General features: G+C 42.5%; 1 protein-coding gene across 1 annotated transcript in view; it reads right to left on the reverse strand.

Moving 5' to 3' along the window:
* Nucleotides 1-14,848, reverse strand: part of MEI1 (meiotic double-stranded break formation protein 1) — a 71,858-nt gene extending 57,010 nt beyond the window's left edge. The window contains exons 1-7 of the mRNA XM_026479534.3: nucleotides 14,678-14,848; nucleotides 11,748-11,871; nucleotides 10,890-10,940; nucleotides 8,991-9,064; nucleotides 7,572-7,677; nucleotides 6,845-7,048; nucleotides 4,877-5,007 (exon numbers count right to left, since the gene is read on the reverse strand). Coding sequence (XP_026335319.2) covers nucleotides 4,877-5,007; nucleotides 6,845-7,048; nucleotides 7,572-7,677; nucleotides 8,991-9,064; nucleotides 10,890-10,940; nucleotides 11,748-11,871; nucleotides 14,678-14,848 — 861 coding nt within the window. The remainder of the gene's footprint in view (nucleotides 1-4,876; nucleotides 5,008-6,844; nucleotides 7,049-7,571; nucleotides 7,678-8,990; nucleotides 9,065-10,889; nucleotides 10,941-11,747; nucleotides 11,872-14,677) is intronic.
* Between the last annotated feature and the right edge of the window lie 4,982 nt (nucleotides 14,849-19,830).

Consider the following 19,830-nt stretch of genomic DNA (forward strand, 5'->3'; position numbering starts at 1 on the left):
CAATGGCATCAAAGAACACTAAAACTGTCACCAAGAAGGGTTTGGGCCTTCATTGACAAAAGTACTTTCACAGCCCTCATCTGGTTTTGATGCTTGCAACAAGCCTGAAAGATAACAAGGGAAGGTTTTACTGTGAGTCTCATTTTACAGAGTTTGCTAAAAAGAACTAACAATGCAGGCATGAGGCTGTTATCCTTAGAAAGGCCCGTCTGTAAAGTTGGTCATTGACTGGGTTTGGAAAGTTGGATTTCAGGAGGGGGTCTACCACTCCCAGAAACAATAAGAGTGACTCTCTGTGACTAAACTATTTGTACAATGTAGTCTATGCTGAATACCTGCCGTCCTTCTGGGAGTCTGGAATTTTGGTATGCGCTGGGCAGAGGGTGCCAACATGACCAGTCAGCCCCCAATAAAAATTTTGGGCACAGAGACCCTAATGAGCCTCCCTGCCAGGCACCATCTCACACATGTTGCCCCAATTCATTGCTGGAGGAATAAAGTGCATCCTTGTCTGACTTCACTGGGAGAGGATTTCAAAATCTTGTGCCTAGTTTTCCCAGGAACTTTACCCCATATGCCTTTTCCTTTTGCTGATTTTGCTTTGTATCCATTCACTGTAATAAATAATAGCCATGAGTATGACTGTCTACTGAGTCCTGTGAATCCTCCTAGTAAATCCTTGAACCTGGGGGTGGCCTTGGAGACTCTCAACACACAGAGGAAGGAATTAAAGCTCAAGAAGGTTAAGTCACTTACTCCAGGCCACACAGCTACTAAGTGGCAAAGCTAAGACCGAAACCCAGGTCAGCCACATCTAAATCTAGGAGTCTTCCTATAGCAGAGACGCCTCCTCCACCAAAGTTTTAGATCAGGTTATTCCTCTACTCCAAACATTTCAATGAATTTCCATTGTACTCTGAATAACATCCAAACTGCTACTGGACACCATACCTATTAGGAGTCCCGTGACACTTTCAGAAATCAAGAAAAGGAGGGCAACTGGGTGGCTCGGTCAGTTAAGTGTTCAACTTGGTTTTGGCTTAGGTCATGATTCTGGGTCATGGGATCGAGCCCCATACTGGGCTCTGCGTTCAATGTAGAGTCAGCTTCAGATTCTCTCTCCCTCTCCCTCACGGTCGCTCACTCTCTAATAAATAAATAAAATCTTAAAGAAAAAAAAACTTCTATAAAAAAAAAAAGAAGTCAAGGAAAGGGTTAACTGCAACTGCAGATTTTAAGGGTAGGAGAGACTGGCCTCCTGTGGGAAAATGGCAAGTAGAACATATATCATGAGACAAAAGATAGTGTGTCTGGTTTTAGAGCTTCAGAGGAAAAGGACCAAGTCACACTCATATCTGGTAGAGACGCATCTGAGGACTGCAAGTTTAAACCCATCTCAGTCATGTCAGACTTAAAAATGGACACATGATTGACCAGCCTTTCTATTAGTATGTAAATGAGTTTCTAGATAGTCCTTAATCTTTATCCTGTTCTCTTTTACATAGGAAATGACATGTATTTCAAGATGTTATTGATGTAAGGCAAACCATTATTTTATACGCCACTAAAAGAAAAGAGCTATAATTAAACTATGACACACTATTGATGGTAAAATGTCTTCCAATTTCAGAGCTGCTAAAATGTGAAAAAAATATATCTTAGAAAAATGATATTCAACTGTTTAGCAAAACAATGATTCTTGGTTTAAAGTGCATATTCTTTATTATGTTGAGAAAAAAACACTTCAATCCTAGCTTTCCATCATAAACAAAATTAATTATGAAAATTTTTAGAAGTCCTAATTGGGGCACCTAGCTGGCTCAGTCGATTAAGCATCTGCCTTCAGCTCAGGTCATGATCCCAGGTCCTGGGATAGAGCCCCACGTCCAACTCCCTGCTCAGCTGGGAGCCTGCTTCTCCCTCTCCTGCTCCCCCTGCTTGTGCTCCCCCTCTCTCTTTCTCTGTCAAATAAATAACAGATGAATGGATAGAGAAGATGTGGTCCATGTATACAATGGAATATTACTCAGCCATCAGAAAGAATGATTACCCAACATTTGCATCAACATGGATGGAACCAGAGGAGATTATGTTAAGTGAAATACGTCAAGCAGAGAAAGACAATTATCATATGGTTTCACTTATTTGTGGAACATAAGGAATAGCAAGGAGATCGTGAGGAGAAGGAAGGGAAAAATGAATGGGGGGGAAACAGAGAGGGAGAAGAACCATGAAAGACTATGGACTACGGGAAACAAACTGAGGGTTTTAGAGGGGAGGGGGTGGGGGGATGGGCAAGCCCAGTGAAGGGTCTTAAGGAAGGCACGTATTGCATGGAGCACTGGGTGTTATACACAAACAATGAATCATGGAACACTACATAAAAAACTAATGATGTACTGTATGGTGACTAACATACCATTAAAATAAATAAATAAATACATAACAATCTTTAAAAAAAAAAAAAAGTCCTAATTATTTCCCATGACCCATCAGGCCTTGCACAATTTTCCCTGCTTAATCTCTAGACTCATCTCTGGCCACTTCACATTCCACCCACCATCCATCCCATTGGCCTCCGTCTGCTTCTGGAACACATCAAGCATCCCCCTTCCTCTGGCGTTTATTTGCTATTCTCTCTGCCTGAAATGTTTTTCTACCCATTCTTCATATCACTAGGTTGCTTACTTATTTAATTAATTATTTATTTTCAGCTTCACTGAGGTATAATTGATCATTGGCTTACTTTAATTCTTCAAGTGTCAGCTCAAGCATCAACCCTTCAGAGAAGCCCTGCCTGACTACCCAGCCCATAGCTGGCCTTCCTCACTACCTCATCTCCTCTTTATTTCCTTTGTAGCAAAACAAGAATTACTTTGCTTGTTCATTTACTTGTTCATTACCTGCCTTTCCCACTAGACCACGCAAGGGCAAGGAACTCATCCATTTACATACCATGATATTCCCAGTGCCTAACACAGTGATGACATATCGCATTAGTGCTCAGTATGTGTCTGACTAAAGGAATGAATCAACATTGCAACAACAGGGACACAAACATTGACAATATATTCCCAGGGACGTGAATTTTGGAAGAACAAGTTAATTAGCAGGCAAAAGCAGGAAGGAATAGCATTAGACTCTGACAAAAATGCCAGAACAGAGGTAAAAGGATACATGTCAGTCTTCTCTTTATTTAAAATTTTGGTATTTTGTTCATTATGAATTTTTGCATTGATTGTTTTAAACAATATATTTGATTTTTTTAAAAAAAATATTGCATTAAAATATTATCTGTCTTGATTGCTGAGTTTTTGAGCACCCGCTTTAATTTTACACCTAAGACAAGTGCCTCACTCCTCTCACCATAGCCCCAACCTTGCTGGTTGCTGTAGTAAAACAATACACTGATCACCCAAAATTGTCAAAAGAACAGTCTCCATATATGAATGGATGATAGGACCCCTAAACCAAGATTCCTGTCTCTGCAAAGTCCTGTCCCCCTAGGGACCACTATGCTGCCTTGGTGCACTGTGAGGACACAAGACCTTGTGCCCTGCTGAGCCTGCGATCAAATGTTCTAGCTAGATGTTACCGTGGACTCCAGGATGGCAGCAACAAAATGAGCACAGAAAAGAACCCAATATGAGATTTTCTGGTTCAGAGACACAGGACTTGCTCTTCGGAGTTCACAGGCCCTGAATGGATCTTTCTAGAGGCATCCCAGGGAAACAAGGAGGAGCAGCTTACACTGGCTTTTTAATACCTACTTTATTCATCCCCAACTGCCCTTTGCCACTTCTGATCAGGGCTCCCCCTCCTTCCTGCAGAAGGAGTCCCACAATCTGGTCAATCAATGATATCCCCAATATCAGATGAGGATAAGTAGCTCTGCCAAGCCCTGTGCTGAGCACTGCAGAGAAATACAGCCAAACTCAGGTCCTGCCCCAAAGAAACTCCCAGTACACAATATGGTGAAGTAAGCACTGTGACATAAGGCACATTCTATGTAAAGGAACCAAGAGGACAAGGGACCCCTATAGGCCTTGAAGGATCAATAGACAAAGGAGCGGGGAAAGGCTTTAAAGGCAAAGGGGAAGAGCATCTGCACAGGCACAGAGACAGCGTGTCCTAGCACATGCAAGGCCAGGGGGAAGTTACATATGGCTGGAGCACTAGGTTGTGGGGTGGAAGAGACAGATTAATAAGGCTGAAGGGATAAGCAGGATCCAGAGAAAGAGGGCTCTAGATACCAAGCTAAGAAGCTTGAGTTTTATCCCTAAAACAACTGAGATAGCTTTGTTTCTGTTGCTGCCTGTATTCTGCATTATCAGCCAGCCCAGATGTTAAGGAGAAGAGGTGTATATAAGGATTCACAACTGAAATAAAACCTACAGTTGACCCCTGAGCAATATTGGTTTGAGCTGCACAGGCCCATTTACACATGGATTTTTTTCAATAAATACAGTACAGTACTACAAATATTTTCTCCTCCTTATGAATTTCTTAATAACGTTTTCTTTCCGCTAGCTGACTTTATTGTAAGAATAAAGTATATAATACATATAACATACACACTGTGTGGTAATGAAATGTTTGTTACCAGTAAGGGTTCTGGTCAAAAGCAGGGTATTAGTAGTTAAGTTTTGGGGGAGTTGAAAGTTATAAGTGGATTTTCAACTGCACGGGTGAGAGGTCAGTGCCCCAACCCCTGAGTTGTTTAAGGATCAACTGTACTTTCAGTACTCTAACAGCATATTGTTTGGATGAGTAAGAAAACACCTTGGAAATCTTAGACAGGAGTGATACAAGGGCCAGAAGTCATTTGGGTTCCCTTGTTATTGAACCTAGAGACCAGGAATCACAAGACAATCACCTTTTTGAGCACCAAAGGCAATGAGGTCTTTCCTGGTGGCCCCTCAACACCCTCAGTACTTTCTGCCAGTGCAGACTTGTTCATGATCACGGACACAAAGAGGTCATACTTCAGCAGCTGCCTCAGTAAACCTAGAAAATGAAAGGGTTGGGAGATGAGGCAAGAGGAGTATAGGCACCAGAGTACACCCAAGGTAGCCCCTTGGACATCCTCTGGAAACTTCTTCATGTCTCCTTAGACGTTCCTAAGTATTTTGTGGGGTTGGGTTTTTTTAAGATTTTATTTATTTGAGAGAGCATGAGCAGGTTGGAGGCGGGCAGAGGGGGGCGCCTGGGCGGATCAGTCATTAAGCGTCTGCCTTCGGCTCAAGGCGTGATCCTGGCGTTCTGGGATCCGGCCCCGCATCGGGCTCCTCCGCTGGGAGCCTGCTTCTTCCTCTCCCACTCCCCCTGCTTGTGTTCTCTCTCTCGCTGGCTGTCCCTCTCTCTGTCAAATGAATAAATAAAATCTTAAAAAAAAAAAAAAAAAGGAAGCGGGCAGAGGGAGAGGGAGAAGCAGACTCCCCACTGAGTGCAGATCCTGTAGTGGGGCTCAATCCTAGGACCCCAAGATCATGACCTTAGCCAAAGTCAGCCGCTTAACCTACTGAGCCACCGAGATGCCCCAGTACTTTGTTATTTTTAATGCTGTTATAAATGGGATTGTTTTAATTTCTTTTTCAGATAATTCACTGTTAGTATATAGAAAAACAACTGATTTTATATCCTGTAACTTTACTAAATTCATTTATTAATTTTAACAGTTTTTTGGTGAAGTTTTAGGGTTTTCTACATATAAAATGATGGCATCTGCAGAGACAGTTTGACTTCTTCCTTCATAATTTTGATGCCTTTTATTTCTTTTTCTGGCCTCATTGTTCTGGCAAAGATCTCTAATACAATGTTGACCAGAATCCCACACTTTTCTGTGCAACCGCCATGACAACACTTATCACACCAGGCTCTAATTGTCCACATCTGTTTTCCATACAGGTTACGAGCTCTTTCAGAGTAGAGCTTGGGTTTGATCATCTTTATGACCCCAGAGCCTGGCACAGGGCCTGGCCCAAAATGAACACTCACGATGCGTGACTGGACTGTTCATAACAGAGCTCTTGGCCTAAACTGTGAAAAGAAACTGTTGTCACTGAGACTATGCTTTTCTCTGTAGCTCCTGCTTTGGAACAGTCCCTCATCCAGTCACCAATCATAGTGCCCATGTGCTCTGTCAAAAATGAGAAAGCTCCCTATTCAGAAGCACTTGATAGATCTTGTGTACCTATGTAAGGAAGCAGCAGATGAGGCTGGAAGGGTACACTGGGGTTCCTAAGGAGCCTCAAATAACAAATAAAAACACCTGCACATCGCCCTGGAGGCCAGAGGGACCATAGATGATTTTTCAAATAGGAAACCGAGAGAACACAAGCTGTGCAGTGTGAAGATTAACTTGGCAGCAAAACAGGATACACAAGGACAGGCAATAAAAACCAGAGGCAGAAAACTGTTGTGCCCTTTCTTTTTTTCTTTTCCTTCCAAAGGCAACATTCTTTTTTAAAAAAGATTTTATTTATGCATTTGAGAGAGAGTGAGCGAGAGAGAATGAGTGGGGGGTGGGATAGAGGGAGCGGAAGAAGCAGACTCCCCGCCGAGCAGGGAGCCAACGTGGGGCCAATTCCAGGACCCTGAGATCACGACCTGAGCAGAAGGCAGACGGTTAATCACCTGAGCCACCCACGAGCCCAAAGGCAACATTCTTAAGATGCCGCACCAACTCTAGGCATCTGTCAGTCTGTGCATCTTATCTCCCAAACCCATGACCTCTACCCTTTGCAAAGCAGCAAACTTCCCCACCACCAGAGAGCCAACATCTCAAGTCCTCAAGCGAAACCTCAAAAGCTTTCTCTCTTTTCTCTCCAGTCCTACATCTTACCCAAACAGTTGATCTGTAGCTCCTTTGTCTGGGCACCATCCAGGGTGGAAAGGAAGAGAGGACACAGCTTCTCCCGGAAATGGCCTGAAAGTGTCTCAGCGGCCACTGGTGAGGAGTACAGCTTCCCGTAGAGGTAACAGACAGAAGCTTGCACCCCCTCATTGGGGTACACTAAACCTCTCAACAAATGCTCCATCAGGTCACCTGTCCATAAAACAACCAAGGGGTCGGGGAAACCTCACAATGTCAACAGCTGTAAGAAACTCTAAATTATTGTGCCCAGTTGGGTAGTAATGGTAATCCCCTATAATCCCCCATAATAAATTATTTCTGGGCACTTAACCAGAAGGGAAAACCAAGGCTTAGAGAAGTTCAGTGATTTACCCTGGGGTAAATACTCTGTGAGATATTTATTTGCATTTTACTGATAGAAAAAAGTACTTCCATATTCCAGAATGAATTCCTCCTTTCACCCAAAGGAAGGTTCAAAAGTAGGTATTTAATTAGCTTGTGTTAACATAGTGAATCGAAATAGCTCAAGACCAAAGTCAAGAAATACTTTTTTCAACTTGGCCAACATAGAGCACATTTTGCAGATGGGAAAACTAAAACCTACAGAAGGAAAGTAAAGACTTCCCCGGTGTATATAGCGAACAGACCACCCAGATGGAAGTGTGATCAAAGCAGGTAAAAGGGCAGTGGCAGCTCTTCCCCAGAGGTCACTCACTGTGCTCCATTACAAGCTTGTCTGCCAGGGGAGGGATGGCATCCACCAACTTGCCAAGAAAGGTCAGGGTGGCCAGGCTGCCTCTCATGGAAGGCATGTCACACAGCTATAGAAAGTAAACACACTCTGCTCTATAATGAGGATCAGGACAGATCTCCCACCAAAATGTATCTTTCTCTATCCAGACCAAAGCCTATATTGTATGTCTCTCTCAACACAATCAGTAATCAGCCTCTTTAACTAAGTGTCTATCTCCCCTGTTGGACTGGGAAGACCCTGGGGAAAGGCTCTGAGTCAGATTCCTCTCAGAGTGCTCAGTACCTAGCTCAGTACGTGACTGTTAAACTGAATTAAAATCAGCATATTTTGTCTTCTATAGAGCCAGACACTGGAGGGTGAAAGTTGGGAACATCATAAAGACAGAATTCTGGCTCAGTGCAAAAAAAAAAAGTATTATTATCATTCTCATAGCCATTATTGAACACTATTTGCCAGGCCCTATGTTTGATGGTTTATAGGGAGAGTCAATAGCATATATTTCCCTTTTCTAGTGACTACCTATAGCATCTTAAGATTCTTAATTCTTCTGGTGGGAAATAATAATAGTATCAACTTCACAGTGTTGTTAGAACTAAATGAGATACTGTGCATAAACTACCCAATACAGTGCCTAGCATATAGAAAGTGCTCAAAAGGGTTAAGTGGCACCATCATAATGATAAGTATTGATATATATAATTATAAATTCAACCTGATATATTAATCATATGCAGAGTAATTATAATGAAATGATAATTTAGTATAATTTATAATTACATGGTGCTCTTGGTGTTAAGATAAACATCTGTCTTCCTTTTGCAAAAAATAAAAAATAAAAAGTGATTCTGATATTATTCCTAAATCCTAAACACAATGCAAAAGCTACTTATTGAATTGGTATCTTTGACTATCTTGAGGAAGGCAGGTGAAATATACCCACTCAGTGCCTGCCTTAGATGCTGATAAAGGCAAATGACTTCAGTATAAAATACTGTATACAATTCAAACCAAATAAAAAGACCAAGCCAAGACATAGTAAACATATTTCCTTGATAAACTGATCAAGGAAATCCATGTTGTACTTAGAAGAACATAAAGAATAGCCATGGAATGATTATATCAGAAAGATGGGACTTTACCACACAGGTAGCATTTGGAAGATTGAAAGGGGAAGGATGGAAGCTACAAACAGTAGCAGAGCAGGATCAGAAGACCCAAGCCTTAGTTAGCTCTGGCTCTGCCACTGACTCAGTGACCTCATGCAGGTCCCTTTCTCTCTGTATTTCAATCTTCCCATTTATCTATCCAAAGAGGGGTGGGCCCAGCTCTGTCATCTGAGGATTCTGAGGGGTACTCAAGAACCCACAGCTATTTACTGACCTCTTTGTGGCATTCATCCAGCAGGCAATGAATGATCTGCTCTAACTTCAGCTGAGTTGTAAGCTGGATAAGGACTGAGCAGACACAGTAGCATTACTAACCAGAAGACAACCCCTGGCTCACACTTCACCTTTCATAGCCTTTCTACTCAAAGTCATTTGCTTGTCTTACCAGTATAGTCTTTTCTATCTCCCCAGTTAAACTGTGTGTACATATCTAAGCCAAAGGATTTCTGGCTTCTTCATTCTTTTGTATTAGTGGTTCACAATTAGGCTGCACATTAGAATCACCTAGGAAGTTAAAAAAAATACTAATGCCCAACTTCCACTCTAGACCAATTAAATCAGAATCTCTAGAGAAAGAGCCTAAGCATTTGGATATTTTTTAAGTTACCCAGGTAAGTCTGTTGTGAAGCTAAGGTTGAAAACTACTATTTTATATTATCTCTTTTTTTCCTCCTCACAATTTGCTCTTTCATATACTAGAAAATAGAATTATGGGTGAGTTCCCATGCCAGTAATTGCCTATAATATTATCTCTCAACCCCAAACCTGTCCTTCTATACAATCATTTGTGATGCTTCTGATGGTATGTTAGAGGCGCAGTGAAGAAGAGGCTGGCTCTGCAAGTCTGGAAAAAGCTACAAATTAGATTTAGCTGCTGCTGCAGAAAGTCTCTGCCACTTCCAAGGTAAAGAAGCATTCTAGGATAATAGAAATACAAAGAAGGCAGGCAGCAAACAGGAAACAGTGAGGAAGGAGCAAGTCCTTTTTCTCTCTCTGGCTTTGCAGTCTCTATCTAGTGCTTACCACCTCAGTAAATTCTTGGGGTCTGATGAAGGTTTGCAAGTTATGCTGGCACCAACTAGAAGTGGATGGTTTTAGGATTATAGCCCCACTCAAGAGCGGCTGAATGGTGAAGGGAAATCTCCCCATTCCTGCCAGTGGTCAGAACTTCAAGTGGTATATTTGTTTGTCCACATGATCTAGACTGAGAGATGGTCAGAGGGATATACAGATCATATTAACTCATGATCTGTTACAGCTGCTAACTGTGTGGCTGGATGGTCACATGAGCAGATAAGCAGCATCCTTTCCTCAGAGAAAACTTACGTTTTAGTAATTCTAACCTCCTTTTGTTTCCTCAGCCCTAACAGTAGGAGCTACTTTCTCAAACTGCTACCCCTGTGAAAACTTGGTGTTCTCTTTTTGCCTTCAGTTACCCAGTTAATAATTCTTTACATTAAAGTTTTTTCCTGTTTAAATAACTTGTGTGGTTTCTGTTTCCTGGCTAGAGCCTAACTGGTACAATTCTTGTTCTTTCTGTAAGGATTCTCCTATCCCAATGCTCCTGTCTTCTTTCTCCTTGAGCCCTTTAAAGTTTATTTGTTTATTTTAGTAATCTCTACACCCAACATGGGGCTAGAACTCATGACCCCAAGATCAAGAGTCATATGCTCTTCTGACTGAGCCAGCCAGGCACCCCACTTCTTGAGCCCTTTATAGGTAAGATGACACATTTCCACAGCTTTTACCATCATCTATGTGCTGACAGCTTCCAACCAACCAATGTGGATGGAATGAAAACAGAGTTTGTACATGCCCTTCTAACAGTGTTCATCAGCTCTCACTATTTGCCAGCCAATCTCTCCTCCAAACTGTAAACTGTCAGAGGGCAGGAACCATGTCTTACCCATCTATGTATCCCTAGTGTCTGATACAGTCTTGGCATGGAGTAGGTGCCTGAGAAAGAAGTGCAGACTTAGTGATTGACAACTGAGCTTTCTTGATCTGTCGCCAAAATGAAACATTTATTTCATCAAGGTCTCAAATAACCAGAGCTACAATTCAGGCTAATATCCTCAGCTTCGCATACTAGGTACACACAGTTTCACCTTACCTTCAATACAGAGGTCTGTTACACTCCCATCTTCCACATTGCATAACAGCCCTTGGAACAGAGGGAGAAGAGAGGGGGATGGTTAATAGTTAAAAGAGAAACAAACCCACAAAGGCACGCTATAAATTCTAGACTAATAGCAGCTTTAAGCAATGTCCCAGATAAATGCTATCCTCAACACCAAACACCTAGACTTTCAGTGACCCACTCTGGCTTTAAAAGGATAAAAACAGTCAGTGTGGCACAGCATAAAAACTGAGTGCTCTGGAGTCTGTAATAGACCTGGGGTAAAATTCCAGTTCTGCCAGTTGTTAACTATGACTTCCCTCAGCCTTGGGGACCATCCTCTCTCCCTTAAAGAACTGTCTTCGCAGTTAAAAGCCTGAAAAGCCTCTAGCAGAGAAAAGTACCCAATATGAGTTAGCTCCCCTCCTCCCTGAAAGGGCTCTTTCCATAGGACACTATAATTATATTAAAAGAAGGGACCTTTTAATCCATCTCAGGCACAGGAGAGGGAAAGTAACTCAGTCAGGGTCACATCAGGTCAATGGAGTCTAGTCTGGACATTCTGATCCTGTTCAAAGGCCAGAAAGGACTCTTTGAAAGATCACACATTTCCCATATTCATATTCGCCCTTTGACTAACCTCTTAGCTGTAGCAAAGCCAGTTACCATCCAATGCATCATATGTCTTAGAAAAGGGATCATTTCTTCATATGACAAAACAATTTACTAATAAGTTAAAATATTACATGGAAAAAACCTAAATTGTCTTTCCAAGACCATTTCTGCAAACTCAAAAACAAATATACATGCTATACGTTCAAAATTCATGCCAAGTTTCCCTTTTAATCTCACCGAAAAGCATGCTTATGAAGTGGATACAGATTCTCTGATCCTGAGCCACCAGCTGCATGACCAGGGAGGCATGCCTCAAGAGAGCATCGTGGAAGCAGGACAGCACATGCTTCTTGCGCACCAACTTGGGGCAGATGAAAAAAATATTCAATAGCAACCAAGTCTCAGCCATTCTGAACCCAAACAATTGTAATTTCTTTTTTTTTTTTTTTTAAAGATTTTATTTATTTATTTGACAGAGAGAGACAGCCAGCGAGAGAGGGAACACAGCAGGGGGAGTGGGAGAGGAAGAAGCAGGCTCATAGCGGAGGAGCCTGATGTGGGACTCGATCCCGGTACGCCAGGATCACGCCCTGAGCCGAAGGCAGACGCTTTAACGACTGCGCTACCCAGGCGCCCCTCAAACAATTGTAATTTCTAAATATAATTACAAGATGATACCGGAGGGCTCATCTAAACTATGTTAAGGTCATAATCCCTGAAGGGAGTATGGAAAAGGGCATCATTTACACACAGGAATCCATGTGTTCATACAGAGGATTATACATGAGCTAAGGTTCCTACTACCCTGTGTTTACAGAGCACTTTAGTATTCACAAATTACTCTTTTGTCTACTAGCTCATGTAAGCCTAACAAGTTGGTGAAGCAAGAAAAAAATAAGTATTATTGTCACCATTTTACAGATGAGAAAACAGAGGCCCAGAGATATTCCCAAGGACTCAAATCTGTCTCCAACCAGGTCTTTTCTAAGGTCAGCACCCTTTCCACTTCAACAGTCCAGGAGAGCTATTCTGGAGACCCTGCATGAGCCTCAAAGAGATTGGTAAAGAAATGCATCCTTCTGTTCAACATGGACATAAATCTTCACAGTCGATTCACCTCCCTGTCAGGGAGCTGGGTAGTAGCTGTGTAAAGTGCTCAAGACAGTAGCAAAAGTTAGGTAAAAAAAAAAAATGGGGGGTGCTCACAGAGGATAGGGCAGGAACATGGGTACAATTAACTACATCACCCTTTCAATTGGTGAGAGGTGAAGCTAAAAAAAAGTCCATTCAATAAAAAGTGAAGGTGCTCTCTTGTTGCCTCTAACCTGAGCTTTTGCAAATTTCATGTATTCCTTCACCACTTCCTCCTACATAATACATTAAGCCCATGATCCAAATGAGTTACTCAAAAAATCTCAATGACTCTCTTTCACCTGTTGGATTAAGTCCAAACTCTAGCTTGGATTCAAACTCTTGGAGGAACTCATCTTAACCTGGCTTTTCAATCTCACTTCCCTCAACTTCCTTTCGAACACTCTGATTACCTCCCCAAACTCATCCTTGCTAACACCTACCTCCTGGGATAAGCTCCCAATCTCCTCTGGTCCAAATGTCACTCATCTTCTCAAGCCTAATTTAAATGCTTTCTCCTCTAAAAAGCTTTTTCCCAATTTCCCTTCTTATCTCATCAGCACTTGACCGCAAATATATCTATCTACTAAATTCCCAGTAATTTTTAGCCTTCTCATTTTCTCTTTCATGTAACTGTCTTATTTATCTCTTTATCTCTGACTTACTACCCAGGAATGGCAGCCTCAGAACTTCTGGCCTCAGTGAAATCTCAAATATTATCAGCTAGCCAGCAGTTCTCAGATGGTAGCCTAGGAACCCCAGAGGGTGCCCAAAACCCTTACAGAGAATCCAAAAGACCGAAATTATTTTCATATAATACTAAGATACAATTTGTTCTTTTCAGTCTTATTCTCTCACAAATAAATGCACAGTGAAATTTTTCAAAGATTACATGACAAGTAATATACAACAGATTAAATGCAGAAATATATGAGAATCCAGCTATCTTCTATTAAGCAAGACATTAAAGAGACTTGCAAAAATGTTAGACAAAGCCATTCCTTTCACTATCTTTTTGTTTTGGAAAATATTATTTTTACTTAAATTACTTATGCCACAGAACTGTACACTTAAAATGGTAGATTTTATGTCATGTGTATTTTGCCGCAATAAAACCAATTATGCTAATATGTAATAGACTTACTATTATTTTTATATTAGTATTTTAAATTTGTTGTTACTTCTAATACAATAAATATCAGTGGATACAACCCACACAAGCAAAAGCTCTCTGGGGTCTTCAACACATTTTAAAAGTGTAAAGGCATTCTAAGAATAAAAAACAAAAAAAAAAAAAAAAAAAAACTTTAGAACCAGTGATCTAGCCCACCCCCACCTCCCTCCAAGGCATGAATTCCCCTCTCATGAATTTGGAGAAAAGTGATCTCCCAAACTTTTCTTGGATGCCTCCATGGACAAAAAACTCACTACGAAGGTGGGTAGGCAGTGAGGGAAAAGGCTGCCCATTTTTCAGCCAGCTCTGCTTATTAGAAAGGTCTTCCCCTTCACCCCACTCTGCCTGGTTGTGACTTCTGCCTGTCACCCCTGCCGTCACAGAGACCAAGGCAGCCCCCTCCTCCACATTTACACCCTAAGAAATCTGAAGGGAATGAGGAGCCTCCACTGTGTGTGCACCCGGCCCGTGGGCCGAGCCAAGGCTAAATCCTGGAGAAATGACGAGGGCAACAAACGGCAGGGCAGCTACAGAGAAGGGAAGGCGGGCATGCGTGCCAGCGAGTCCTGGAAGGGCGGGGGGCTTAGTGCGGACAGGAGTAGGCCCCGTGAGACCCAGAGCCAGGCGCAGGGGCTAGTCTGGAAGAGGTACTCTGCTCAGAGCAGGACGGCCTGCGGGGTAAACTGAGGCTGAGACAGTACAGCAAAGGTAGCTCCAGCCAGGTGACGGAGCAGGCCTGTTTAGGGGGTAGATTTAACGAAGCAGATGGCCCCGGTTTAGGGAAGGTGCATCCGGTTCGAGGGAGTTGGTCTGGCGAGGGAAGGCCCAGCTTGGTGAGGGAAATGCCAGGGCCCGTTCGCACCGATACGCGGGGCTCCGGCAGCAGCTCCAGCATGCAGGCCAGGCAGAGGCGTGGGGGCACGGGCATCAGCCAGCACGGGTCATGCCGGTAATGGGCCCTCTTGAAGAACAGCGCCGTCTCCTCGTCCCTCCCGAGTCCCGGAGGGCCTGCCGCCGCGTCCCTCACAGCCATGTCTCCGCACGTTTGTACCACACAGCCACAGCCCCGTTTCCCGCGCAGCGTATGCGCAAGCGCACTTGAAAGAGCACGCCTCCGCCGCGAGCCGAGGGGGGGTGCGCCTGCGCAAACCGAGTGTACGCAGTCCCGTGCGAGCGGCTGCCCTCGAGAGCGGTGTGATGCGTGTGACTACTCGCGAATGTCCCAAGAAGGAGAAAGCATTTTGCTCTTGGAGTCCGTAGGAGTTTGCCTTCACCACAGTATAGGTTGAAAAGTATTTATAAAGAAGCTATCACTAGCCTTGAGAAAGGAAGGAAAGGAAGTAATCTCTTTCTACTATTAAAAAATTAAACGATCTCAGGGATCTGAAACCTGTATTATTTTAAATTTACATGACCCCTTACTCTCTCAAAGAGTCCAAGACCTTTACCTTAAGATAGCCTCTCACAGACGGCTGCACGGCACTTGAGACTGTGAGCGCGCAGAGAATACCGCAGAAGAAAAAATCGTTCATCCTTGCATATATTAGCAATAACAATCTACCAACCTGCAAGGATTTATTTAGCACCAGTGTCCAGCAACTGGCTAATGGTGAAGGAGGTAAGTTCAGAAGATGTTTTCTATACTCGGAAGCAGTGTGACTGAGTGCAAAAAATTATTTCCATAGCAGAATAGTTTAGAAAACAATGGTTTATTGTTCAATGTAGCATTATGAAGTAGTGTTTGAAAAAAGTAGGTATTGGGGCGCCTGGGTGGCTCAGCGGTTAAGCGTCTGCCTTCGGCTCAGGGCGTGATCCCGGCGTTCTGGGATCAAGCCCCACATCAGGCTCTTCCGCTATGAGCCTGCTTCTTCCTCTCCCACTCCCCCTGCTTGTGTTCCCTCTCTCGCTGGCTGTCTCTATCTCTGTCAAATAAATAAATAAATAAAATCTTTAAAAAAAAAAAAAAAGAAAAAAGAAAAAAGTAGGTGTTAACATGGACGAGTTCTCGTTAAACTTCTGCAGACAAAAGATACAGAATTATATATATAAGTATGTAAAATAAATAAGCAAAAAAATTTATTCAACATATCTTAAATACATTATAGCAATAGTACGTAATGAAGACAATGAAAGGAAAAATAATATTTTGATATATTTTCTTTTAGTCTTATATTTTTACAACAGTAACACAAAAGTTTGAAAAGTGCTTCTCCCAGAGAAAAATATATCAAGTATATCTTCCATATCATTAAATATTATCCTGTTTATTTTTAAAATGTCAACAAAGTATGTATTCTTTTTTTTTTCATGTGCCCTTTATTAACATATAATGTATTATTTGTTTCAGGGGTACAACTGTGATTCATCAGTCTTACATAATACACAGCGCTCACCACAGCACATACCCTCCCCAATGTCCATCACCCAGCCACCCCATCCTCCCACCCCCGTTCCCTCCAGCAACCCTCAGTTTATTTCCTATAGTTAAGAGTCTGTTATGGTTTGTCTCCCTCTCTGGTTTTGTCTTGTTTCATTTTTTCCTTTCTTCCCCTATGATCCTCTGCCTTGTTTCTCAAATTCCACATATCAGTGAGATCATATGATAATTGTCTTTCTCTGACTTATTTCACTTAGCACAATACCCTCTAGTCCCACCCATGTTGTTGCAAGTGGCAAGATTTCATTTTTGATGGCTGCATAATATTCCATTATATACATATACCACATCTTCTTTATCCATTCATCTGTCAATGGACATCTGGGCTCTTTCCAAAATTTGACTTTTGTGGACATTGCTGCTGCTATACACATTGGGGTGCAGGTGCCCCTTTGGATTACTACATTTGTATCTTTGGGGTAAATACCCAGTAGTGCAATTGCTGGGTTATGACCCAGCTCTATTTTCAGCTTTTTGAGGAACCTCCATACTGTTTTCCAGAGTGGCTGCATCAGCTTGCATTCCCACCAACAGTGTAGGAAGTTTCCCCTTTCTCCACATCCTCGCCAACGTCTGTTCTTTCCTGACTTGTTAATTTTAGCCCTTCTGACTGGTGTGAGGTGGTATCTCACTGGGTTTTGATTTGTATTTCCCTGATGCTGAGTGATGTTGAGCACTTTTTCATGTGTCTGTTGGCCATTTGGATGTCTTCTTTGCAGAAATGTCTGTTCATGTCTTCTGCCCACTTCTCAATTGGATTATTTGTTCTTTGGGTGTTGAGTTTGATAAGATCTTTAGAGATTTTGGATACTAGCCATTTATCTGATATGTCATTTGCAAATATCTTCTCAACAAAGTACATATTCTTTTTGACAAAGTTTTGAGCCAGAAACTGTGCTAGGACCTAGAGGATTCAAAAGTGAACAAGAGACCATTCTTGTCCTCAAGGTCAGTCAAGGAGACAGATGAGCAAATTATTGCAATAGAGTGTTAATTATCTATTGCCATGTAACAAACGACCCCATGTGATGGGTTGAATGGTGACCTTCAAAAATATATTTCCATGTCTATTATGGACTTAATTGTGTCCCCCAAACTCAAATGTTGAAACCCTAACCCTTAATGTGACTATATTTGGAGATAGGGCCTTTAAGAGGTATTTAAAGTTAAAAGAGGTCATATCTTTTATGGGTCTAATCCCATAGGATTGGTGGCCTTATAAGAAGAGGGAGAGCAGCACCTGGCTGGCTCAGTCAGTAGAGCATGTGACTTTTGGTCTCAAGGTTGTGAGTTCGAGTCCCCACATTGGGTGTAGAGATTACTTTAAAATAGTTTTTTTTTTCTTAAAAAGAGGGAGAGAGAAAGATCTCTCACCTCCCTATATATACATGTACCAAGGAAAGGTCATGTGAAGACACAGTGAGAAGGCAACCATCTGCAAGCCAGGAAGAAAGTTCTTACCAGAAACTGAATCAATCAGAACCTTGATCTTGGACTTCTAGCCTCCAGAACTGTGAGAAAATAAAGTAATGTAATGTTGTTTGAGCCACCCCACCTGTAGTATTTTGCTATAGCAGCCAGAGTAGATTTATAAAACATCCTAATCCCCAGGATTTGTAAATACTACCTTATTTAGAAAAGGATCTTTGCAGTTGTGATTAAGTTACAGATCTTGATAAATCACCCTAGAGTATACAGTGGGCCCTAAATCCAATGACAAGTGTCTTAAGAAGAGACACAGAGTAAAAGGAAGAGGCAGTGTGACCGCGGAGGCAGCAAATGAAGGGATGGTGCCACAAGGCAACCAACACCTGCAACCACGAGAAGCTGGAAGGAACCAGGAACTGATCGCCCTCTAGAGCCTTTGGAGGGCCTTCTGACATCTTGAATTCAGACTTCTGCCCTCCAGAAGTTGTTTTAGGCCATCAGGTTTGTGGTAACTTGTTACAGTAGCCATAGAAAACTAATATGCCCCCAAAACTTGGCAGCTTAAAACAAGAAACATGGATTATCTCATAGTTTGTGTGCATGAGAAATCTGGGCACAGCTTAGCTAAGTGACCGTGGTTCAAAGTTTCTCAGAAGGTTGTAGTTATCTCAAGACTCGCTAAGGCTGAAGGATCTGCTTCCAAGCTCACTCACATGATTGGTGGCAGGATTCAGCTATTCAGAGGCTAAGTGAGGACCTCACTTTCTTGACAACTGTTTTCCAGTGGTCTCAGTTCCTTGCCATATGTGCCTTTCCATAGGACAGTTCACAAGATGGAGGATGGCTTCCCTCAGGGAGCAAGCAAGGGAGCAAGAGAAATGCCCAAGGTGGAGCTACAGACTTTATAACCTATGCTCAGAAGTGACATTCCATCATGTCTGCTGTATCCTAGCTGTCAGAAGCGATCCCCTAGATCCAATCCACACTCAAGGAGAGAATATACAAGGACATGGATACTGGGAAGTAGGGAGCATTGGGAGCCTGCCTATCACAGTATAAATGCTATAGTAGAGGTAGGCATGAATTGCTACGGGAAACACCATGCAGGTGGCAATGCATAGCAAGAAAAACATCAAAAGAGTAACTGGGTAATAAGATTATGGATTATTTTTCCTTTTCTGAATTTTAAAAAATTTCTCCAATGAGCAGGTATGGGTTTTACAATGAATTAATAGGAAAGCTTAATGAAAGTGAAGAAAAGAAGGGAGAAAGGAAAGGAGGGAGGGAGGATAAAGAAGAGAGAGGAAGAAAACCTGAATTAAATTCTCACCTCCAGCACTCATGGATTTAGGCTCCATGAATCTTCTTCCACATGCTGAAGCTGCCTACAGAAGTATCATAAAACATGTGCCTTTTGGCTCAGAAGTTTCAGGCTTGATTAAAGCAAATAATTGGCTCCAGGATGTCCTACCGGTGAGACAGGCAAGGCAACAAGTAATTATAGTTGACAGTACTTGTGAAGTGGAGGGGGGGAATGGTTTTTCCATAAAGTATGTTAATGGGCATCAGAGTTCCAGCTGGGGGAATGCCCCGTAATCAGTTCCCTTCCTTGTGACCAAAAGACTTGAATATCAGTGTTCAGTGCAGAGCACCACCCCTCCCACAAACAGTTTGAACATCCTACCCCAATCAGAATTAGCTTGGACCAGGACAGAGCCATGACAGAAACCTCAGTAAACCCTACTGTGAGGAGCTAGGGAAAGGAATGTGTTTAGGAGATGATGACATTGGGTTGCCCCACATTCCCAAAACCTTCAATACGATAGAGTAGGATGGCTTCTACCCCACTCACAAAGTATCCCAACCTCCAAAAGGGGACACTCAGAAGACATATGCCAGAAATATCAGAACCCCACAGGGCCCAAATAACCAATTTTATTAGAAGCTTTGAGGGTGAGCAGACCACTCATGCCTTCTGTGTTCTGAGGACCCTGGGCCTGCGGCCTACTTTCTAAAGCCATGCTGGTGCAGAAAACATCTCAAATGCTTCATAAAACCAAACTTTTGGGGGGCTGGTGGATTCTGTAGGGCTCCATGCAGGTTCTTAGGTTCCCCTTGACCCTGGAAACGCTCTGTCTTAGGAAGAGCAG

The sequence above is a fragment of the Ursus arctos genome, unplaced genomic scaffold (genome assembly GCF_023065955.2).
Source record: "Ursus arctos isolate Adak ecotype North America unplaced genomic scaffold, UrsArc2.0 scaffold_21, whole genome shotgun sequence".
Lineage (NCBI taxonomy): Eukaryota > Metazoa > Chordata > Mammalia > Carnivora > Ursidae > Ursus > Ursus arctos.